The 25,714-nt window shown below is 47.9% G+C and overlaps 1 protein-coding gene across 1 annotated transcript in view; it reads right to left on the bottom strand.

Moving 5' to 3' along the window:
• Nucleotides 1-370: 370 nt before the first annotated feature.
• The window catches only part of LOC147745361 (uncharacterized), a 101,789-nt gene continuing 76,445 nt past the window's right edge, over nucleotides 371-25,714 (bottom strand). The window contains exon 2 of the mRNA XM_086952263.1: nucleotides 371-6,902. Coding sequence (XP_086808389.1) covers nucleotides 4,371-6,176 — 1,806 coding nt within the window. The 5' untranslated portion in view covers nucleotides 6,177-6,902 and the 3' untranslated portion in view covers nucleotides 371-4,370. The remainder of the gene's footprint in view (nucleotides 6,903-25,714) is intronic.

Consider the following 25,714-nt stretch of genomic DNA (forward strand, 5'->3'; position numbering starts at 1 on the left):
CCACATGTGCAAAGGTGCCCCATCAGCCCTCTCCATGGGCTACAGACCCACTGGAGTTGTGGCGACAGCAGCCATGTTGTTATGATCAACCTCAGACCAGAAAGAGATTCATCTTCAGGAGTCTTGTAGCAGAATTAGGGGGTGTCCGGGCCCATGCCATTGGCACCCTCAAGTGCAGGAACATCTCCAGTGTACAGACTGTTGGTCTTAGAGGCTCACGTTTTGAACCTGACTGACCAACTTTGTTACAAAAGGCTATTCATACTGATGAAGAAGACCCTAGACGTTCATTTCAAGTATTCTCCATTCACAAATAAGAAAATCACAGAACCGTTGACAGAATGTGAGTGAATCAATCGATCAATCAAGATTTATTTGAGAATTTATTGTACATTAATGCAGATTTCATGAAAGTGTTACATAAATAGTACAGAAGAATACATCAATGACAAAAATGTAAATAAACATTAGCTAATCAATTCATAATTCATTCATAGTAGTAGGAAAACATGGAACTGCTGTACCAAAGGTATATCTTACACCTAATGTCTAAAAACTAACTGAAAGGATCCATAGTTTAAAAGACCAATGGTTAATTTAAACGTGCAGAAAAATGTAGCAGCAGCTTCCCCCAACCTATGGATGACATGATTTTTTACGCTAATGATGTCAATTTATAACTTAAAACTCACATACTTAAACAATTCCTCTCTAGTTTCAGTATGTTTCATAATTTTGGCCAATTATTACAGAACAGTCAGGTCATGTGATATTAGGAGGAAAGTTATTACATATTTACAGCTTCTCACATTAGTTTTTTAAGAATTATTTTTTCTTTAAGGGCAACAATACATTGATGAAAGCAGATTTGGCTAACTGCAATTCTGTTTTCCTTTTTTTTTTGTTTCCTTGAAGTCACACAACTGGGTGCCATAGTGATTATGTGCACCTCCTTATTCTGAACGTCCTCACTGAAAGCAAGGGGCAGATTTCTTATCAATCAAGTAACCATTTAAATTAGTCAAACATCCCCGCCATTTCACACAGACAAGTAGCCATGTGACTAGGAAGAAAAAAAGTTAATTACCCATGGTAACGATCTTTCTGGTGGAGACTTATATGCCTGCAGATCCTTCACCAGTAGAACAATCTCAGGTGCCAATCTGGATCCGGAAACTTCAAGGTTCTCACATAGTCGATAGGAGGCACTGGTTCGCATCAGCGCTGGAAGTGGCACCCAATGACATCAGAAAAGGCATAATGCGCCCATCCCAGTAAAAGGACTTTAGGCTTCACTCATTTTTTCCCAGCCTTCAAGACCAGCTACTGATTGACATGGATAGAGTGGTGCAGTACCAAAATGAATTTTGGGATCTTATTAACTCTTCCTAGAACATTAAACAAGGAGACAATGAGGAAGCTACAGGTAGATAAAATGTACACAGAAATTATGTTACAACAGGTAAGTAACATTTTCTTTTGATGGACTTTGTAGAAAGTCAGGATTATGTCTGCCACCTCCAGTGGCAAGAGAAATGCGTAGTGTAGTTGAAAGTTCCAACTCAAACATTTTCCTATGGCTCCCATCAACAGATACTGGAGGGAACAGAACTGCTGAGTGCATTCTGAAGAGGCAAAAAAGTCCACCTGCGGGGTATCCCATTGGTGAAGATGTCCTGGACTACCTCCAGTGGAATATGCTACACATGATTGGCAGGATAAAGTTGTCAGACACTGTTGGCATTTAGAGACCCCGCTACGTAGCAGGTGGACGGACCGACCTTGGATGGAGGGAAGGAAGGCCTTGAGCACCAGCCAAAGTGCCTGCCGTTCCAACAAGTTGATATGTGGAACCTGTTCTTCCATTGACCACAGGCCATTGATCCCCAGATCTTCTTTGGGAGCTTCCCATCCTGAAATGGAAGTATCTATTACTACCATAGCCACAGCTCAACTGGGAGCAAAAGCCATCCTGCAACATCAGGTTCACATTGTTTCCCCAACAAACCACTTCTGCTGCAAAGCTGGGGGAGATTATGATGGGGAGTGACAGGTTTTCCACGTCCTATAGCCACTGCCTGCAGAGGAACCACTGCAGGGCCCTCATGTGCCAAAGTGAATATGGGACTAGGAGAAAGCAGGAACCCAACAGACGCAGGAGTTGGAGAGAGGGAACACATTTCTGAACTTCAGCAATCCTCTGTGGTGGAGAAAACGAGTGGAGAAGAGTGATGTCCTGTACTGACCCTATGAACTAAAGTTGTTGGGAGGGCTTCAGGTTGATTACCGCTCAAAAATACAAGGCAGCACAGCAGGGATACTCTTGACTGTACATGGCGGGATACTGCCTCTGGCGTTTCAACTTCAATTAGCCCGTCAAATGGGTTTGGAAAAACTGGTACGCCTGACCTTCGTAGATGGGCTGCAACCACTGCTATCATCTTTGTGAAAACTCTAGGTGACGATGTCAACTTAAACAGGAGCACTACAAACTGGTAGAGCGCAAAACCAACTATAACATTCATGTACCTCAGATGCGACTACAAGATCAGAATGTGGACGTGTGCATCCTGCAGTCATATGACACCATCCAAGCTCCATCTTCCAACACCAGAAACACTTCAGCTAGGGACTGCCTATTGAACCTTTTTTGTTTGAGGCAGAAGTTCAATTCTCTGAGGTCCAGGATAAGATGCAGAAAGCCATCCTTCCATCTCTGACACTTGCACCATAGCTCCTTTCTGTAGGAGTACTGCCTCCTCTTGCTGATAATGGAAAGATATACCCAGATGGGTGGGGGGGACGGACAGGTGATGAGGAGGTGTAGCCTGAAGGAATGGAAGGACATAGCCTTGTTATATGATTTGGTAGACTTACTGATCCAATGAAACAGCCTTCCAGGCCAAGCGAACGGAGGACACCCCCATCCCTTTATGCTATGAGTGGGTTAGTATAAGTGAAGTAGATCTGCTATCCTTTCCTCTGACTCTGCCCCTATACTGTTTGACCAGAGGATGTTGCTGCTGCTGGGATTGGAGCTGGTTTGGGTTGACATGAAGAAAAGAGAAATTACCTCAACAAGCAATGAAAATGCTGAAATTGGTAATAATCTCTTGTAGGAGGTGGCAGTTGAAGTCCCAATAAGTGGGCTGTAGCTTTGCTGGCTTTGAAAGTCTCTAATGTTAAATCCGAACAGGCATACCCTGTCAAAAGGGAGATCCATGAGCTTGTCCAGGACATAGGGTTCCAGCACCAGAAATCAACTTTAGATGCATCAGAATGCTACATCAGTGGCATTTGTGATCTGAGGAAGTTTCATCTTCATCATAGACTTTCCCTGTTTGGCCACGAGACAGCACATACTTTAAAAATCCATGAATTCTCCAGATGCGTTCATATAAAAGAGGGTTCCTTTATGTTTGGAAACACAAGCCTAAATATCATTCATGTTCCGTTTTTTTATGTATCCAGATTTCTTTTCCATAACCAAGGTTACAGAAATGTGAAGCTGTGAGTTGACGATTCTTAATTCTAGCTCCTAACAGCAGCAATTCTTAACTGCTCAAGATTCACTCTTTACTTAACCGTCAAGGCTTCAGAAATCTATTAAGAGCTAAACTTTTTAACATCTCTTTCTCATTGCAAGAATTTTGCCATCATGCACTTATTCTGCCTCTTCAAAAGTAAAGATTTGATTGAATGAAGCTCTGCAAATAGGAAACTCACAAAATATTATTTACATATTATTAATCTAACCGTGACTCATACATAGTTAGTGATGAGCTAGCAAATCTCCCCAGGATCCAGCTCGATGTCGGACACGCAGAAAAGTGCCACCATGATGGCTTCATTTACAGAAACATGTGATGATGGAAAAGACTATCACTTCTGCATCAGGGTTTGTGGGGAAGGGGGAGGGGGTGCCATGAACTGCAAACATTAACTCAGACAGTGACAGCTCATCTTTTCCTACTTTCAATTCTCCTTTTGGACACCGTTCTCTGGCCGTTGTCACTGAACCAGCAATGTTGCAGAAAATGACCAAACACCACAATCAGCTGTGATGATTCACCATTGTGAGATTGGTAAAGTGTCTGGAGTGCATAGGGATTATAGGTTGTATCATGAATCCCTAAAGTTAGCTAAAACTCCTTACTGGTTCAAGCATTGTTCATAGAGTTTCTTTTACAGGTAGCATGGTCAGGTGTGTTTGGGAGTCTTTCTTTAAAAGTCTATTTCAGCAAATAAAAATCAACACTGTGTCTATTGTTTTAGTCCGCACTGTCCTAAAAAGAAATGAGCAATTGCTGAGAACAAACACTTTTATAATTCAAGAAATAGTTTTTTCTTCTTTTTGTGGAAGTTGGGTCTTAGATAATAAACCTTTCAGCCTCTGGCATTAGAAAGTCCCACATAATTGTAATTTTACCATCTTCTGTAATTTGCTGATGGCTTTGTAGGCATGATAATTGGCTACAGCTCTTCACATATTCACTGCTCCTGAATGACATTTCCTGTGTGTGTGTTCGCTGATGTCTTTGGAGATCTGATAACTGACAAAAGCTTTTCACACATTCATTGCAATGGTATGGTTTTTCCCCTGTATGTGTTTGCTGATGTCTTTGGAGATGTGATAACCTACTAAAGCTCTTTACACAGTCATTGCAATGGTATGGTTTTTCCCCTGTGTGTGTTCGTTGATGTACTTGGAGGTGAGATAACCGAGTAAAGCTCTTCACACATTCATTGCAATGGAATGGTTTTTCTCCTGTGTGTGTTCGCTGATGTACTTGGAGGTGTGATAACCTACTAAAGCTCTTCACACATTCATTACAATGGTAAGGCTTTTCCCCTGTGTGTGCTCGCTGATGTCTTTGGAGGTGTGAGAATCGACTAAATTGCTTTGCACATTCACTACAACTGTAAGGTTTTTCCCCTGTGTGTGTTTGATAATGTCTTTCAAGGTGCGTTAACCGACTAAAGCTCTTCCCACATTCACTACAATTATATGGTTTTTCCCCTGTGTGTGTTCGCTGATGACATTCTAGGTTTGATAATTGGCTAAAGCTCTTCATACATTCACTGCACTTAAATGGTTTTTCCCCTGTGTGTGTTAGCTGATGTCTTTGTAGGATGGATAACTGACAAAAACTCTTCACACATTCATTGCACTTGAATGGTTTTTCCCCTGTGTGAGTTCGTTGATGATTCTTTAATGTTGAAGACTGACTAAAACTATTTCCACAATCACTACAATGATATGGTTTTTCTCCTGTGTGTGTACGCTGATGACTCCTTAATGTTGAAGATTTGCTAAAACTACTTCCACATTCACTGCAATGATATAGTTTTTCTCCTGTATGCATTTGCTGATGTCTTTGGAGGTGTGATAACTGACTATACCTCTTTTCACATTCATTGCAGTGGTATGGTTTTTCCCCTGTGTGTATTCGCTGATGTCTTTGGAGGTGTGATAAAAGACTAAAGCTCTTCACACATTCATTACAATGGTATGGTTTTTCCCCAGTGTGTGTTTGCTGATGTCTTTGGAGGTGTGATAACCGACTAAAGCTCTTTATACATGCAGTGCAATGGTATGGTTTTTCTCCAGTGTGTGTTCGCTGATGTAGCTGTAGGTGTGATAACCGACTAAAGCTCTTCACACATTCATTGCAAGCATATGGTTTTTCCCCAGTGTGTGTTCGATGATGTCTTTGGAGGTGTGATAAACAGCTAAAGCTCTTCACACATTCATTGCAATGGTATGGTTTTTCCCCAGTGTGTGTTCGCTGATGTAGCTGTAGGTGTGATAACCGACTAAAGCTCTTCACACATTCATTGCAATGGTACGGTTTTTCCCCGGTGTGTGTTTGCTGATGTCTTTGGAGGTGTGATAAAGAACTAAAGCTCTTTACACATTCACTGCATCTGAATGGCTTTTCCACGGTGTGTGTTTGCTGATGCTCTTTTAGGAGTACTAAATGACTAAAACTTTGCACACATTCAGTGCAATAGAACAATTCTTCTTTTGTATGAGTTGGCTGATGGTGCTTTATTACTGATGACAAACTAAAGATCTCACTGCATGTGTATGATTCTTCTTTCTTGGTTAGTACCTCTGGATTGGGGATATATGTGTCCACTTCCCACGAAAGTGCTTCCTGAAGAGCCAACATGGTTGATAAAGCACTTGTGTTATTCTCACATTTCCTGTATGTGTTGGTATTTAGGACATTTGATTTCCAATTTAAAAGTAAAGTGCTTACTGGTAAGTAAAGTGGTTCCTAAATATTTGCCACACTCATAAAAAGTGTCAGGCTTCTTCACAAGAGATTGTGTCTTTAGATTGGATAACAGGTTTTGAATGCTTTAAGGTAAAGGTTAATCTTCCTTCTGGCTGTTACAAATTGGGACTATACTATATATTTTAGCTAGCAGAAATCCGCTTTCGTTTACCCTTCAGTTGGATGTCTGCACTCCGTTGTGCTTTTCTCTTGTTGCTGTGGTATAGCCAGGAAGAGTATACAACACACTAAGAGCACTGAATGATGGTCTATTATATTGTTAGGTATCAGAGCACCGCGGTAACCACATCATACAGATTCCATGATTAAAGCTGGTGTTTGCTACAGGTTTATTCAGGAGGTGGTTGGTCAGTGTTGTTGCCTTAATTTTCCACAGGTCATTTCTTAGTCTTGTAGTGTGGAGGTGCACAGCTCAGATTCATTGAATTGCTCTAGACTGCTTCTTCCAGATCGGTCAGCTCATGTTCAAATTCCTCCGTCGGTGACTGTACTTATGATTTCCTGAATACTGGTGCTTGTTATTTTTGACCATTGTTCTGCAGAGTTAAATTATTATCTTCATTATTGAAAATCATTGCAAGCATTCAAGTTGTTTTCCTGTTGAATGTAAAGAGATTTAAAATTACTAAAAACAATCGTAATGGAATATGAAAACAGAATATTTATCTGGTTGTAAAATGCATCTCTTCTTTATCATCTTTGAAACTTAGCAAGGTATATTTCACCATACACAAACATTTAACTAAGAGTTATGTTGAACACACCACATCTTACTTCAGGAAAGGAGGTGATTTACCAGTGTTTACAGAGTCACTTACCAAAGAAAGGGCAATCACAGAGCACCCAGGTGCTACAGGTACAGCTTTAGGATAATGCAAATGATAAAGATTTCGTTAAAGACCAGATTGTTCAAAAAGAGGGCTCGGGGTGTACTGCTGATTCTTCAGTTTAAAGAAGTATATAACAACGGTAACTCTTCAGGAAGAATATAACAAAGGTAAACACATTCACATACTTCAGTGCTTTCCTATTTACTTTGTATAAGCTCAAGTGTCAACTCTGGTCTTTACCTTGCTGTTCGTTAAGTAATCTTTGCCACTTTCTCAGCCCTACTTGGGGTTGGTCCAAGCATTTCTGGTACCTTCTATGCGGCTAGGAGCATAAGGTATATTCGTAAAAAGGTAAAGCACTTTGGGAAGTATCACCATTTTGATCAGTGAGGCTCTTCCAACCATGGAGAGGCGCAGGACAACCCATCTAGTGATTTTGTCAGTGAGGAGATCAAGCGTTCGTTAATAATTAAACCGCATCAGTTCAGCTCCGTCCCTAGAGATGTTTATTCCAAGACATGTCTTCACACCACTTGAGTGGGTAGTCTGGCTCGAACAGTGTGGTGGCGTCCATAAACAGGTATATCTGGAATTTCCCCCAATTGATGTTAACCCTAGAGATGTGGCCTAACCGGATGAGAAGTCAAAGGATGGGGTTAAGACTTTCGAATGGATTGTGCAGATACAGCGCAAGGTCATCAGCATACAGGGAGATTAAAATTTGACGTTCTGGATAGAACAGCGCGTGGTCCCGATAATCTTGCCTGATTTTGGCCGCCAGAGGTTCAATCGCTGTGACGAAGAGTAGGGGCGAGAGGGTGCATCCTTGACGGGTGCCCCTAGCTATTGTGAAGGGAGAGGATTGGACACCATTGACCATGTCTCTAGCCTGCAGGCCAGTGTATAACAAGTCTATCCATGCCAGGAAGGGAGCAGGAAACCCCATGCGCTGCAAGACGAAAGCTAGGTAATCCCACTCTAATGAGTCAAACGCCTTGGTGGCGTCAAGAAATATTGCTGCAGCGTTCATATCGGGATCAATGTCCTGCAGAACCGCAAACAAAGTACGCAGCTTATAAGACGTGCCTCTATTTGGTACGAAGCCCGATTGATCTGGGAGTACAAGGGAAGTCATAAGAGGGCTGATGCGGTTTGCAATCAATTTTGCTAGTATTTTGGCATCAACGTTAATTAATGAGAGGGGTCTATATGAGGCGCAGTATAGTGCGGTTTGCCTGGTTTGGGCAAGGAGATTATGAGCGCCTCGCGAATTGTGAGGGGTAGTATGCCTGGTTCACGTGCCTCTTCAAATACATGTCGCAGTACAGGATAAGTAAGTGGCAGAACGTTTTATAAAATTCGTCCGGGAGGCCGTCCGGCCCGGGGAATTGCCTGATTGGAGCTACATTATGGCGGAGATGATCTCCTCATCTTCGTGGTGTGCTAAAAGAAATTCCCTCTGTCCATTTCCTAACCAAGCTTGCGGTGTCCTCAAAGAAGGGGGTGAAATCCACCGAGTGAATTCTTTGTGTTTTCTATAGGACTTTGTAGAAGCTGCAAAAAGTCCCCACAATCTCAGAGGTGTTTCTATATAGTTGACCGTTTTCGTCTTCGATTTCAAGGACCATATTAAAGAATCGGGGAGGGAGAATCAGGGAGGCGACCGCCTTCCCCGGTCGCTCGCCTTCTCCATATCGGCGTGCCTGGTGATATTTCTAAATTTACATTCACTCTCAGCTGTCTCCTGATATTCGATAAGGTAGTTTCTCAACTAAGCCTGTAGTTCTGGAGTGGGGGCCTCCTGCATCATAGTTTCCATACGTTTGAGCTTTGTCTCCAGTTTGCGGAGCGTGGAGCCGATATCCTTCAGAATTCCCCTGGTTTTCGCAATACAACTCCCTTGAATGGTGACTTTGAATACCTACCATATCGTGGAGTATTGCTCGACCGAGTTTTCTTTTTGGGAAAAGAAGTCAGTTAAAAACTGGGACCAGTAGGTTTTGTGGGTTCAAGCACCAGGACATAAAGGGCGAGTCGTTATGGGGGGGGGGGGAGTAAGGGTGATAAATGCTGGGGAGTGGGCAGAATATGTGCGCGGAAAGTATGAAGCGTGTGTCAACCAAGGAGCGAGACCCCTGGTGAGGAGCCACCATCTATCCACCCGTGGTGTAACATAACCCCTTCTGAAACCGCGGGTGTAAATGTCGCCAATCCTCGATCGGTTCATATTCCTCGACTATCGTTTTATGGGTATAGTGTGCCTTGGAATAGTGATGCGGTTGTGGGTGTGAGCGGTCTAGCGTGGGCTGTAAGGTGACATTGAAATCTCCACCTCAAAGCACATGCGTGGACCAGGTATCTATGATCTTCCCCCGGAGCACCCGAAAGAACTCTGGGTCATCAGTGTTTGGTCCGTAGCAGGAGACAAAAGTGATAAGACTCTGGGGAGAGGTGTGGCGCTGCGGCCAGGGAGACTGACGCTGGACACTGGGGATCACGGTTCGACACAGGCGCCGGCAGCAGGGGTCTGCCTAGCACCATGCGACTCTGGGCAATAGCTCGCTTAATCTTTCCAATGGCCCCCAGCGCCGAGATACCCCTTCGGGGGCGATTCGTGGGCTATATAAGTACTGGATTTACATTTACATTTTACCAGCTCGCCCCAGAGGATGTTGTAGCAGCGTTGCAAGACTTCGTAGGACCCTATAGGGTGTAGGGGAGAGCGTTTCCCAAGTATAGCTGTTCCTCGGGGGTCAGAGGAAAATGAAGAAAATCGTGTATAATTTGCCTATTGGGATGCGAATGTGGTGGAGGCATTGGGGCTAAAGTGCGTTTCTTGGAGCATTGCACAGTGAATATTATGACGATCCAGATATGAGAGAATGTGCCATCTTTTGCGGCGGTCATCCAGGCCTCGGACATTCCAAGCTAGAAATTTTGAGGCGGTCTGCCATGGTGATAGTTATTAGGGTGCGGACATTGTGTGGTTCGGTGCTGTAGTGTAGGCATAATCATAAGCATGAGAACGTTGGTGAGTGGCATGAAATAACTCCCTGTTCCTTCCAACAAACTGAACAGGGATCCCCATCCCCCCTTCCACATCAGCAGCCCAATCCTGCCGTGGCACATTCCCCCCTCCCATATTTTTTCTCCCCTTGTGTCAAGTTCCCAACTGGGGAAGATGGCCTAAACCGTAACATATTTGCAAAATACAGTGTGTAGGGTTCACCTGTCGGGTGAAATACTTAAAGAGAGACCAGAGTCTTCTCGCTGGGTGAGGGTGCTTGGGCAGTATTGTAAACGTCCTTCTGTCTGAATGGGTCCTGACAGCGAGGTAATGCTGGGCATGTGTAGTGTTTCAGAAGTCAATTTCTCGTCCCAGCTCATAGAGTGTAGATGCTTTTATAGAAGCGGAGTAAAAGTCCATAGTTTGTGACGGTATCACTAGGGGAGCCTGCATGGCCTGGAAATCGACGATGCGGACAGGTTTTTTTAGGTGCATAGTCTTTTTGGGGTTTTCTTTTTCCTTTAGTCTTTTTATTTTTGTTGCCATAGTAGCTTGCAATTCGCTGCGATCCCTTGAGCCCTTTCATGGATTACATGTCCGGATCGCTACCTGGTTTGCAGTTCGCATGGCAAGGGCGGCATGCGTGGAGTTAATCAATGTCAGAGGTGCTGCCATTACCCACTGGTCGCTGCGTCGGAGATGATTTACCCGTAGGTTGATTGGGTAAAGTCTTAAGGAAAACCTGGACGTGTTGCGGGTTAGTAAAGAAATGTTGTTTCCCTTGATGTGTAACTTTTAGTCGGGCCGTGAAGAGCATGGCGTAGGGCAAGTTAAGGGTTGCAGTTTTTCTCCACTTGGAGAAATTTCCTCCTTTGCTCCTGTACTGCTAGGGTGAAGTTAGGGTAAATCGATATTTCTGTCCCCTCGTGTCAGAGTTGTCCATGTACTCTGGAGAGGCAGAGAGCCATGTCTCGATCCTGATAATTAAGTATTCAAGCTATTGTCGGGCGAGCAGGGGTCCCAGGAGCGGGTCGGGCCGTCAGTGAACGATGTACACCGTCAACAACAAGGACCGGTAAAAAGGCCTCCCTGCCAAACAGTGTTATGAGGAGGCGCTCAACATATTCTTCCATCTTACCGGGGGCACGCCTAGGATACGTAGATTATCACGCCGGGAGTGTGATTCTAAATCTACGTTTTTGGCCGCTATCACCTTTAAGACCCTCTCCATTTCGAGCATGCCATTTGCCGTGGTAGTGGAGGTGTCTTCTAAGTCAGAGACACATCGATCCGCCTCCGTCAAGCGATCATCATGTTTTTCAACCCTGTAAGTGAGTCCATCCAGCCTGGTGTTCATGTCGGGCGTCCGGTTGGTCCTCCTCAGGCTCCGTCTGGGAGAGGGCAGACTTGCGCGTGTCAAAGTTAATTTTCAGTTGGCGTCCGTCTTGTTTCCCCATGATGGTGGATCGGCAAGTTTGATAGAGTGATTAAGGTCCCAGAGGGGCTACCTGGTGAATGCAGTATTCACTTCTGGCACTCGGTGGCTTCAGGGAATGGAATGCCGTGGTGGTAGTCCTCCAATTTATTGACTCCAGTAGGGTGATATCCGTGTGTAGCGGGTCCTCCCCCACTTCAGCGGGGTCCCGATTGTCTAACGTGTGTGAGGGTTGCTGATAACACGTTGATTCCAAGTGTTTCTCACTTCAGAAGTGATCCAGATGGGGCAGAGCGATGCAGGGAATACTTTTCAGTGGGGGCAGGTGTCGTATCCTGGTTTATTACTGAGCTCCCTCGCCGCTCCTGTGACGAGAGGAAGGCCGGGATGGCGTCCTCTTCTCAAGTTGCCAAAAACCTAGGCAGCAGGGTATGGCAGTGAGTCTTCAGTTGAACCACATGGGGATGGCCTCATACTGCGGATTCCATGTTTCAACACGCCGGTGGGGGAGCCGGTTCTGTGTATCCTATTTTGCAGGCCTCAATGGCATCAGTTGCAACAGTCTCCCGGGCCCGCCACGAAGCCCTCAGACGGATCGCAGATGTCCAAAGTGTGGGTGAGTCCCCTGCAAGACGAGGAAGGTAGGATGATGGCGCGGGCCCGCTGGAGCACAGTGGCGGGTCGCTCCTCCCTCCAGGTTGGTTATCGAGGGTGCACGCTATTGTAGTAGGCCTCAATACTTAATCCTCACCGCAGCGTGGCTGTGTTGCAGTGGTCCCCCCAGCCCTCAGCGGTGCAGGCAGCGGAGGGGGTGGTGGGGTGGTCGGGCCGCCTGGGACGCAGCGCAATGCCAGGGTGCCCGGCAAAGTTGTTTCTCGTTACAGAGCATGGGCGATTTCCCGCAGTGGGCCCGCCGCCTCCGAGCTAGTCAGCAGGTCAGTGTGGAGCGGAGTGTTATGGCCGCAGCGGGTGCCCAGTGCCCAGCGCCCAGTCAGGCCTCGCGCAGCTGTCGGGGGCAGTGCTTCACTTACTGGTGGGTCCAGATGGTAGTGTCAGGGCTTCGCTCAGAGCACACGGCAGCCAGGGAGTCCTGGAGAGCACAAGGGGTCACGCTGCTCATCTACCTCTCGCCGCCACTGCAGCGTCACAGGGGGCTCTGGCGACCTGGCTCCTTCCTCCCATAGGCCACTTCAAAGGGTCAGCAGGGCTGCAGTGTCTCACACGAGGAATCAGTGATCAGGCGGGGATCGGCTTTACCGCAGCCAATCTCTTACTCCGCTCCTCAGGCAATCCCGGTGGTATCACGGTCGCGGGCAAGGAGTTCATCTGGGCGACACCGTTGCCATTTTGCGAAGCCCAGCCATGGGAGCTGAATCTTGATAGTAGCGCTCTCCAGGCGACCCGCCAGTCACCAGATTGGCTGATGGCTCCACAAGTTCTACAGTACAGTCGTATTGTATAGCGCTAGTGTGAGATGAGGAGAATATTAGGCGGATGAAGGCCTGAGCTGCAAGAGCCTCACACAAGTGCAGCCATCTTGCTTGGTGCCCTCTAGCACCCCCCCCTGTCGGTTCCCAACCGTATGTTTACGTGGTCTGGGGAGGAGGCCCATCAAGCACACCTGTACCATGAATGGCAAAAACCCTGTCCAGCACACTTTGAATTTTGTCCAAAACAGCCCCCCAGAATAGCCGTATAGTGTGACAACCCCAGACCATGTACCCAAGGTCCAAATCAGGGTGATTCCATCTGGGACAATGCCTAACCTCTCCTCCATATGTCACATTGAGACGGTGTGGTGTTAAGTAAGACGTGTATGTAGTTAAACTGGGTATATTTTAAGCATGTGTTCCTAGAGATCTGTCTGGGGGACAGCAAGGTCTTACGCCACTCCACATATGTGAGCTCTTTTCCGATAAGTCTTTCCCACTTCTACTGAAGCCCACTCAGGGGGTCAAGGGACGCTGCTATTAGCATAGTATAAAACCACTTTACGAGATGCCTTGCCGTGCCTAGTAATGTAATGTAAAAATTACTTTTAAAGCGCAGCTAACACCTAGCCGTTTCTTGGCGCTCGGGCAAACAGGGGGGAAACCATTAGCAACACATGGGTATTAGCAGAAAACATTACAGAACAAATAAGTTTTAAGAAGAGATCTAAAACGTGCATGGGGGAAACAGCTCTGATATTCAGAGGAAGTGAGTTCCAAAAAGAAGGGGCAAGAAAAGAAAATCTTAACCCTCCATGTTTCTTGCGTTTGAAAACAGGGACCTTAAGTAAAGCAAAATGGGAGGAACGAAGATTACAGATAGGAACATAAGCGTGCAGTAGTGAAGAGATAAAGGAAGGACTCAAGCCGGGAAGGGATTTGAAAATAATACAGCCAAGCTTGAATTTGCACCACCAGATCCTGAAACGGGACCAATGCCTTATACGAGTAACAGTCCCCTACATTTTCCAGCCCTGCGGCCGCCTAATGTGCCAATTGTTCACTTGTGAATACATATTGGAGATCACCATGCGGCAGTCCCACTAATGGTAGCACAGTGTATTTAGCAGCGCAAGGAATTTTAATTCTGACGCCTTTTCCAGGCCTGTAAGGCAGTGCATGGTAATAATGAGCAGTATGGCGTATTCGTTGTCGATATGAGGAGTTTGGCCATCAATAAATTGGGGCGGGAGTCTGGGTTGGGTAACCATGTGCCTTCCTTATTTACTCCCTCCAACCACAGTGACAACCACTGTAGTTGGACCGCCAGTATATAGTAGTCAAAATTAGGGACTTCCAGTCCCCCTTTCCGCCATGGGACACTGCAGTGTCTTCAGGGACGCATTCTGCCAATTATTTAACCCAGCATTCCCCAAAGTCTTCAGATAAAAATGGTACCTCACTGATGTGGGTAGGCCCAGTGCCCACAACACGAAATGGGCAAAAACCCAATGTGGACACACCACATTTTTAGGTCTCGCCTGTCGATGCGCATGCGCATCGAGCAAGCGAGACTATGGGGGCTCATCCACTCTTTATCCAACTTGCAAGGAATCGTGGCGATTCCTTGCAGTGCCCGTGACTTTTAAGCTCAATGCGCATGCGCATTGAGCTTAAAAGCGCGTGCACATCGGTTCCCTCAGCCGCACTCCAGGCCCCTGCTGCTTTCACACCCCCTCCCCGCTCCGCCCCCTCCCCTGCCCGCCGTCTGTTCGCCGTCTGTTCCCTCAGCCGTCTGTACCCTGCCATGTCGCATGCAATCGTTTCGTATTTTTGTACCACTTACTGCAAGATTTATGCCTTGTACTTTCAGGATAGGAAATAAGTGCCACTGCGCTGCCGCCAGAGCTTCAGTAACAAGCACACAAGAAATGGAAGTGTGCTTTAACAGCGTGCGTTTGAAATGCGGCTTTATTTGTGTTCTTTACTAACAGGCACATGAGAAATGGAACTGTGCTTTAACAGCGTGCACTGCAAATCCTCCTTTATTGGTGTTTTCCTTAACCCACTGTCAGGAGAGTAAATAAGTGGCGTCTTTCTGTCGCCGTGCCTTCAGTAAGGAACGCGTGCACAGAGCATTGCCATGCAAAGGAATGGAAGTGTGCTTTCTTTTTTTTTTCTCTAACTTTTATAGCAGCATCTACAATTCGTCATACGCAGTCTACCCGGTCATCGGCAATGTCCAGTAATTATTTTAATTCTCTTTTTTTTACGACCTTTGTGGCCATCATCATCGCTGTCAATACCATATTGCTCCTAATTCTCCAGGCCCCACTCAAACAAAGCACCAAAGGCAAAAACACTAAAGCTAAACATGCAACCTAACACAAGAAATGGAAGTGTGCTTTAACAGCGTGCGTTTGAAATGCGGCTTTATTTGTGTTCTTTACTAACAGGCACATGAGAAATGGAACTGTGCTTTAACAGAGTGCACTGCAAATCCTCCTTTATTGGTGTTTTCCTTAACCCACTGTCAGGAGAGTAAATAAGTGGCGTCTTTCTGGCGCCGTGCCTTCAGTAAGGAACGCGTGCACAGAGCATTGCCATGCAAAGGAATGGAAGTGTGCTTTCTTTTTTTTTTCTCTAACTTTCATAGCAGCATCTACAATTCGTCATACGCAGTCTACCCGGTCATCGGCAATGTCCAGTAATTATTTTAATTCCCTTTTTTTTACGACCTTTGTGGCCATCATCATCGCTGTCAATACCATATTGCTCCTAATTCTCCAGGCCCCACTCAAACAAAGCACCAAAGGCAAAAACACTAAAGCTAAACATGCAACCTAAAATACTTTATCAGCGTCTTGTAGCAGTCAACACCATATTGCTTCTGATTCCTGTGGCCGCACTAAAGCAAAGCGTCAAAGGCAAAAATATTAATTTTTAACATGCAACTAGTATACTTTATTAGCGTATTGTGTAAAGATTGCCTCATACATGGTGCACAAAAAGAGCACAATCGTATTTTACAGTTTTAAACAAACTACTCACGCATTGCATAAACAGCACAACCAGCATTTTGAAAAAAGGCCCTCAGTCTCAATTATCTGCGCAAGCAAAGGCACTCTATAATGAATGCCTTTCTAAGCAAATCACAAAAGGTGCGAACTTGCTGTATGACACAAAAAACCCAGGGCCAACGCTAAAACTTCCAAGGGGAAAAAACATCTGATAAAAATGTTCATTGTCTAACAGTGCGTTTCTAAATTCACCAACCATGATAAACCTCTCTCTATTCCTTTTCACTTGCATTACTTTTCAAAGTCTTCCGTAAACTTCTTCCATGCCCAACATCTTTCGCTTTTAAGTTGTATCTCAGTTCCCAACAGTTAAAGCACACACCAAACGGCAGAACTCGCTGTACAGTACTATAACTACAGTGGCAGAACCAAAAACGTACACAAGTACCAAAACATCCGGTTCAAGCACCTACTCTCCAATACCATACTCCCAAATACACGAACTTCTACAAAATCAACCCTCCATCTCTTTTAACATACAACTGCTATAAGACTCTTCTACATTCCCCCCTCCCTTGTACTCCATGTTCCTCTTCTAAAGTGTATCTCACTTTTTAACAACCTCATCTTTGTTGAGCCACCAACACTCTAGTACTCTAACTGCAAACTTCAAACGCCGACAAGCAACCCCCCCAATAGTGCCATGCTATCACCAACATGCTGCGCGAGCAAAGGCAGTGTAAGCTAACAACATCCCTCCATCCCTCATCTGCCACTAAACCCCGTATTTCAGAACCCTCCTACAATTTATGCTAACTGTCCAAGGAGCAAGGCCACACTGCCCCTGCCTCCATGTCTACGCACACGCAGGACAGGATATATGCACGCGCGCTCGCACAACACCAACAGCATTTTAAAATGCGCATTGGCGATCTCCTGTTGCCACCTCCCTCAACCCTCACTCACCCTCACCCTCACCCTCACTCAACCTCAACCCCTCACTCACCCTCACTCACCCTCAACCCCTCACTCACCCTCACTCTCACTCATCCTCACTCACCCTCAACACCACACCCTCACTCACCCTCAACGACTCACCCTAACTCACCCTCACCCTCACCCTCAACCCCTCACTCACCCTCACTCACCCTCAACCCCTCACTCACCCTCACTCTCACTCATCCTCACTCACCCTCAACACCACACCCTCACTCAACCTCAACGCCTCACCCTAACTCACCCTCACCCTCACTCACCCTCAACCCCTCACTCACCCTCAACCCCTCACTCACCCTCAACACCTCACAATGACTCACCCTCACACACCCTCACACACCCTCTGGGTAACAACACCTCTCACACCCTCACTCACCCTCACACACACTCACGCAACGTCACACACCCGAAGCCTCACACCCCCTCACTCACACTCACCCTCACACCCCCTAACCCGCACACCGCCTAACACTCACACCCCCTAACGCTCACACCCCCTAACGCTCACACCCCCTAACAATTACCCCCTAACCCTCACCCCCTCACTCTCACCCCCTCACCCTCACCCCCTCACCCTCACCCCCCCACTCTCACCCCCTCACCCTCCACCCTCAACCCCTCACCCTCACCCTCACACCCTCAACCCTTCACCCTCAACCTCTCACTCACCCTTGTGAGAAGTTGGCCCGATATGCAACGTTCGCTATTCTAGCGACCGCTATGTATCGTTCCAACGACCCTTATGGTGTTTGGTTGTAAGTCAACCTATAGACCAGCTATCCTAGTAGCGTGGATACGAGCAGTCTAAGGCTAAAGACTCGAGAGGGCGTGTTAAGCCAGCTGTTTACCACACATGTACCCCTTGAACACCCAGTGAAAGGACACCACACAAGTGTTATGAAAATAAACAGTATATTTATTAAGAATCACAACAGCCCTGTACTCTTTATGAGGACAGGGTACTAAGCACAAACCAAATCTCTTTAGCAAATACTTCAAGTGCACAGTTTAAAACAAGTGTCCGGGGACACGGAAAGGTTAAGGCAAGTCGGAAGCGAGGGACTCGGGACCCTAGAGTAAGGAGGCTATGCAGGCACTGAAATGCCGAGTTACCTAGCCACGAGGGCTGCGGCTGCACAAGTCTTACAGGCGTCGGGGTCTTCGCTGACGAGCCAGGAGCCGGAAGAAAGGAGTTGCTGGCCGGCGACCAGTGCTGAATAGTTCGTAGAGATCCAAGCCTGGATCGGAGATTGATGAAACCTGAAAGCAGAGGGGACCAAGTTCGTACTACTAGCCAGTAGTCAGAGGGTACCAGGAAGGCACCGGTTGGCCGTCACCTCGACCAGGTGAGTGGGCGACGCTAGGCTCTGCAGTCTCTCGGACCAGGAGGCGTTGTCGGCGACCACGGTGGAGGTGCGAGCTGTCCCACGACGGATGTCGCTGTCGGCGTCTTGACTGGACCAGGAGGGTCCGGGGTGCTTCTCGAAAAGATGGAAGCAAGGGCCAGTCTGGAGCAACCAGACCGGCAGTGATGATTCTCGGATGTCGTCACAGAAGGGCACAAGCCAGCGGCTAGTGACCAGACAACGTGCTGAGCAGCGAGCAGAAGGGCCCCACGCAGATCGTGGAGATGCTGGGAGACTGCACTTCGGTGCTGGAGCGGCTCAGGGTCGGGGCTTCTCGGACCCCAGAGCACTCACCAGAGAGTTACCTCGATGGTCGTGCTGGTTTTTAAGAGCGTGCAGGTTCTGATGATGGCCGGTCCCTCGAGGTCTCGTCGCACCCACAGATCACAGCTGAGCTGATGACGTGGGTAGAGGTCAGAGGTGCCAGGGAAGCCGGTTCTCGTCGAGCTGGGCCGTCGGATTCCTTGAGGAAGGACTTACAGCAAACCGCAGAGTTCTTAGATGGTGCCCGCTGATGCAGGGTGACTACTCCTTAGCCACAAGGGAGAAATCTTGAGAAGAGTCTTGAAGTCCTTTCGTAGAAAGTATTCTTGATTCAAAGATGATCTAATTTGGAAGGGTCCCCGCTCCGGTCTTTATCCTAAAGAAAGGGGTGGGTACATGACTAGGTCCTGCCCTAAGGGTGGGACCAGGAAGGGGGGTAGTTACGCCCCTCTCCCCTGCCGGACTTTCCCCAGGCCAGGGCTGTCGCCCCTGGAACTGGTTCTAACCGGCAGATGCGTAGTGAGCACCGGGGTGCCACTCCGCAGTCACCTTCTCGCCAAAGCCCTACCTACCCAGAATACACAAACCCTGTCTGGGACGGTGCGAACAGCGCCCTCGACAGGAAACCCTTTGTCCAAGTGCTCCTCGCTGGAAGGACTCCCAGCAGCAGGAGGTCAGACTTGTGTCTGTGGTGGCAGCATCCATTTTGTGGAGCTGAGGCTTTCGTTAACTTTAACCGGGGTTCACAGTTACGTACATGTCGTGTCCCTCTAGAAGGGCGGAATGCTAACCTCGTCGCCAGCGTTGGTGAGAGGGCAGCATCCCGATTCGTATGACACCTTACTCGACATGCCTTGATAACGCGACACCGAAGTTACCGATGTGGTACGCGTTATCATGGAACAGCTATTGGGTCTTGATTCCGCAAGCTGCAGCCGGGCTCGGCTCGGGCCTGAACCTAACTCACACGAGCCCACGCACTCTGCCTTCAGGATTGTTAAGGCCTGCCATAGGAGTGACTGATAGGAACTCGGGTGTCCATTGTATGGTTAGATATAGAGCTACTATACCTAAAGCGAAGGGTGGTTACACGTCTTCGCCCCAGCTGTCGTGCAGCCAGTTGTGTCAAATTTACGAGGCCAGCCAGGGGTGGCATAATACATGCTGCAGCCCATGGCGGCCCTGGGTACACCCATGCCCTGAGTTACAGGGTCTGATAAGGTGGCCCAGTACCAATTGGTAAATGCACCTAGGGTACATATCGGAATTTAGAGAGAGAACAGCCAGGCTGTGGGTCTGATTGGCAGGCCCACAGCCAGAGAAAGTCGTAAACCAGTGAAACAAAAGCAAAAAATCTGGGTGATCATAGGATTGCAGACCCTACTCTCCTACATGACCCCCCCCCAAACGTCGGAACAATAAGCTAACCTTGACCAGGTGAGTCTTCTTGTTCTAAGTGGAAATATCTGGAGAGCCCATCGGCATTGCCATGATCAGTACCAGGTCTATGTTCCACTGTAAAGTCCATCCCCTGTAGGGAAATGGACCACCTTAGCAGTTTGGGGTTTTCACCCTTCATCTGATTTAGCCACAAGAGGGGCTTATGGTCGGTCTGAATCTTGAAGTGAGTGCCAAACAAGTATGGCCTCAGCTTCTTCAGGGCCCAAACCACAGCAAAGGCCTCCCTCTCAATAGCTGACCAATTTTTCTCTCTAGGGGTCAGCCGTCTGCTTATAAAAGCAATGGGCTGGTCTTGACCATCAAAATTCAGTTGAGAAAGAACAGCTCCCACACCCAACTCAGAAGCATCTGTTTGGACAATGAATGGTTTGGAGTAGTCCGGACTCTTGAGGATAGGCGCCGTGCACATGGCCTGCTTTAGGTCATCGAATGCTTTTTGACAGCTCACTGTCCACTGAACCTTTTTTGGCATTTTCTTGCTTGTCAGTTCGTTTAATGGTGTCACGATGGAACAATAGTTCCTGACAAACTTCCTGTAGTAACCAGTCAGGCCCAAGAAAGCTCGAACCTGAGTCTGGGTGGTTGGAGGAGCCCAGTCCCTGATTGACTGTATCTTGCTCTCCAGTGGCTGAACCTGTCCTCCACCTACAAGGTGGCCCAGGTATACAACCTGTGTCTGCCCTATCTGGCACTTGGTGGCCTTGATAGTGAGGCCTGCTGCTTGCAGCGCCTCCAATGTCTTCCGCAGGTGGACCAGGTGATCCTCCCAGGTGGAGCTAAAGACAGCAATATCGTCAAGATACGCCGCACAGAAGTCCTCCAGCCCAGTAAGGACTTGATTCACCAACCGTTGGAAGGTGGCAGGTGCATTTTTCAGACCAAAGGGCATCACCACGAACTGATAATGCCCACCAGGGGTTGAAAATGCGGTTTTAGGCTTGGCGTCCTCAGCTAACCTGATTTGCCAATACCCAGCTGTCAGGTCAAACGTACTTAGGTAGTTGGCCGAAGCCAATCTATCGATAAGCTCGTCTGCCCTTGGTATTGGGTGGGCGTCAGTCTTAGTGACTGCATTGAGACCCCGGTAGTCTACGCAGAACCTCATCTCTCTTTTACCACCCTGGGTGTGAGGTTTCGGCACTAGAACTACGGGACTAGCCCAAGGGCTATCCGAGGGTTCAATGACTCCCAGCTCCAACATTTTCTGCACTTCACTCTTGATGCAGTCTCTAACGTGATCAGGCTGCCGGTAGATTTTACTCTTCACGGGCAAGCTGTCACCAGTGTCGACCTCATGGGTACACCAATCGGTCTGGCTGGGTGTTAGAGAAAACATATGTCTGAACGACTGAAGAACCTGTTTACAGTCGCTCTGTTGATGTTCGGAGAGGCTGCCACAAAAGACAACACCATCTACCGATCCATCGTCAGGATCCTGAGTGAGCAGGTCGGGGAGAGGGTCACTCTCCTCCTCCTGTCCCTCATCTAAGGCCATGAGCAAACTCATGTCCTTCCTGTCGACATATGCCTTGAGCCTGTTGACATGAAGCACCCTGTGGGGGCTCCGGGGAGTTCCCAGGTCAACCAGGTAGGTGACCTCTCCCTTTTTCTCCAGGATGGTGTAGGGCCCGGACCATTTGTCCTTGAGTGCTGCTGGGGCCACTGGCTCCAACACCCACACCTTCTGTCCGGGCTGGTAAACAGTCAAGACAGCCTTTTGGTCATGCCAAGCTTTTTGGAGTTCTTGGCTGGCCTTAAGGTTTTCAGATGCCTTTTCCATGTACTCAGCCATCCGCGAGCGGAGGCCGAGCACATAGTCCACTATGTTGGTTGCAGGCTTTTTGAGAGGTCTCTCCCATCCTTCCTTCACCAAACACAGGGGTCCTCTTACAGGATGCCCGTACAAAAGTTCAAAAGGGCTGTAGCCAACCCCCTTCTGTGGGACTTCTCTGTAGGCGAACAAGAGGCAGGGGATCAGGACGTCCCATCTACGCCGAAGCTTTTCCGGTAGTCCATGAATCATCCCTTTTAGGGTCCTGTTGAATCTCTCAACAAGCCCATTGCATTGTGGATGATAGGGTGTAGTGAACTTGTAGTTGACACCACATTCCTTCCACATAGCAGTTAAGTAGCTCGACATAAAGTTTGCACCTCTGTCGGAGACGACCTCCTTAGGGAAGCCCACTCTGGAGAACACTCCAACTAGGGCTCTTGCCACAACAGGTGCTGTAGTGGTCCTAAGGGGAATAGCTTCAGGATACCTGGTGGCATGATCCACTACCACCAGTATAAACTTGTGCCCTGATGCTGTAGGTGGTTCCATGGGACCGACGATGTCGATCCCCACCCGTTCAAAGGGTACCCCCACCACAGGCAGTGGTATAAGGGGGGCCTTCGTCGTGCCACCTGACTTACCACTGGCTTGGCAAGTGACACAGGAGCGGCAAAACTCCTTGGTATCTTCGTTCATGTGTGGCCAGTGAAAGTGCGAGACAAGCCTGTCCCACGTTTTCGTCTGGCCCAAGTGACCTGCTAAGGGAATCTCGTGGGCCAAGGTAAGTAGGAAACCACGCTGAGACAAGGGGACGACCAGCCTCCTGGTCATGCCAGGCTTGGGGTCTCTCGACTCAGTGTACAGGAGTCCATCTTCCCAGTATACCTTGTGGGTACCTGTGGCGTTCCCAGCAGCCTCAGCAGCAGCCTGCTGTCTGAGGGGTTCAAGAGAAGGGCAGTCTAACTGGTCCTTCCCCAGATCTTCCCTTGAGGGTCCCCCTGAGCCCAAGAATTCAACTTGATCAAGTTCGAACTCTCTCGGCTCAGTTTCCCTCAATTCCTGTAGGTCAGCCTCCTCTGAGACTTGATCCTCGACCTGGGGCAAGGGGGAAGGCGCAGCCTTAACCCTACTGCTCTTTTTCTTGAGAGGTGTCTGGTCCATTGTTCCAGGATCCAGCACCTGTTCAGTGGGGCATTTCCTGACCTGCGACCTAGTCACAGCGAACACATGTGCTGGCAAACCTAACATTTCCATGTGAGTCCGGTGCTCCACTTCTGACCATTGTGACGACTCCAAATCATTGCCCAACAAACAATGCACTGGGAGGTCTGGACTAACTACAACCTTCTTTTGGCCAGTTACCCCTCCCCAGGAGAAAGCTACAATTGCCATACTGTGATTGGTAGTGACATTGCTTGCATTGGTCACCAGGAATTCTGTACCTGGCATGATCTGTCCAGGGTCCACAAAGTTAGGCGTCACCATGGTGACGCTGGCACAAGTGTCCCTATAGGCCTGAGCCATCTTTCCATTTATGAAAGGTGTCTGTCTGTATTTGCCCAAGGTATTGGGGCTTACGTCAGGGGACACGTCCGCGTCCCCTGTACTGACAAGGACAGCCTGAGTGAGCGTGCCAACTAAGTTGTCACGTCCCTCAGAACCCAGGGTTAACCCTACTAAACCCTTGGGAGGCGCACTACCACTGCTGACTGTACTAGGGGGCACAGGTGCCTTAGGGGCTGCAGTGGCAGGAGTCTGCCCTCCTCCTTTCTTGGTGCACTCACTAAACCAGTGAGATTTACTTTTACAGTACTGGCACCATCGTTTGGATTGGCCTTCTTTCTTCTTTTGGGGAGCCTGACCCCCACCCTCTTTGGGTTGTTGGGGACCTGTCGAAGACTTCTGGTCATTTTGTTCCCCTTTAGAATCTTTACCCTTTTGGTCTGCTTTCTTCTGACCACCTTGATTCTGGCCCTGGTTCTGTTTAACTCTCGTACGAACCCATTTGTCTGCCTTCTGCCCCAATTCTTGGGGAGAGGTCAGATCCGAGTCGACAAGATGCTGATGCAACAACTGGTTCTGACAATTGTTTAAAATTTGTTCTCTCATCATCAAATTATACAATCCCTTGTAATCAGTAACCTTACTGCCCAGCAACCAGCCCTCAAAAGCCTTAGTGGCACAATCGACAAAATCAGACCAATCTTGAGACTGCGTTTTCTGGGTATCCCTGAACAGCACCCTGTACTGCTCAGTGGTTAGGCCGAACCCTTCAACGAGTGTATTCTTCAAGACTTGGTAATTATTAGCGTCCTCTACCCTTGTGGTGAGGAGCTTGTCTCTTCCTTTACCTTCAAAGGAGAGCCACAAGATAGCTGCCCACTGACTCTGGGGAACACCTTGCACAGTGCAGGCCCTCTCCAAAGCAGTAATCCATTTGTGGATGTCGTCCCCTTGTTTAAAGGGGGGCACTATCTTCCCAAGGTGTTTCGTATCGAAACTCTTTTCCCTATTACTAGGTACATTGCTGCCACCAGTGGGGATTGCCCCACTTAACTGTTGCTCTCTAGCGAAAGCAAGATTTTCCTTGGCCAGGGCAAGTTCTTCCCTTTCGATCCTTAGATTAGCTGCCCTTTCTTTCGCTTCGTACACTCTCCTCTGAGGGGACGTCATCCCTCTTTGAGAAGAGTTGTGAGAGCCGTTGGTATGAAGGGATCTGCCAGAGTCTCTTGACAGAGATCGGGCTCGTCCATTCCCCAGGTTAAGCGGAACCGACAGTAGCGCCGGGGTTCCCCCCGTACCACTATTGTGTCTGCTTAAGTTGGACCGTGTTAGTCTGACGACTTCTACCTGTCCCTTATCTGCCTCGTCCCCAGAGAGATCCTCATCCTCATCCTCCTCCACATCCTCGTTCTCGGTTGCGAGGTGAATGAGGTCAGGATCGTCCCGGGTTCCCTCGAGGGGAGGCATGTCTCCTTCTGGATTAGAAGAGCTACGAAGTTTCTCAGCTCTTCTGGCATCATAAGTCTCCAAGAGACCAATCAGAAAGGACGTTGTGGGGTTAGACCCCTGCTGAATCTTCCGGGAGTGACACAACCGTCTTAACTCCTTGAAGCTCAGCACAGTATATCCTGAAGGGATGACCTGTGGAGGGTCAACTGACACAAGGGGAGACTCAGAGTTTCCTCCTTGGCCCGACATACTGTTTCTAGTGTGGTGTAAGTGATGCACCTACCTACACTATGTGTTTTCCTACTGTACCCTTGCTAAGAGTTGTAGCCAAGGTGTGCTAAGCCTTGAGGAGCTACAACAGCTGGTTCAGTAGAACTCAGAGTATTCTAAGCTTTAGTTATATGTACTACCAGTACTTGTGCGATCTTTCAACAAGATATTCTTAGGATACGTGTGGTAAAACAACAGCAAGCTCAAATCCCAACCGCTGCTCACCAATGTGAGAAGTTGGCCCGATATGCAACGTTCGCTATTCTAGCGACCGCTATGTATCGTTCCAACGACCCTTATGGTGTTTGGTTGTAAGTCAACCTATAGACCAGCTATCCTAGTAGCGTGGATACGAGCAGTCTAAGGCTAAAGACTCGAGAGGGCGTGTTAAGCCAGCTGTTTACCACACATGTACCCCTTGAACACCCAGTGAAAGGACACCACACAAGTGTTATGAAAATAAACAGTATATTTATTAAGAATCACAACAGCCCTGTACTCTTTATGAGGACAGGGTACTAAGCACAAACCAAATCTCTTTAGCAAATACTTCAAGTGCACAGT

The sequence above is a fragment of the Lissotriton vulgaris genome, chromosome 1_1 (assembly GCF_964263255.1).
Source record: "Lissotriton vulgaris chromosome 1_1, aLisVul1.2, whole genome shotgun sequence".
Lineage (NCBI taxonomy): Eukaryota > Metazoa > Chordata > Amphibia > Caudata > Salamandridae > Lissotriton > Lissotriton vulgaris.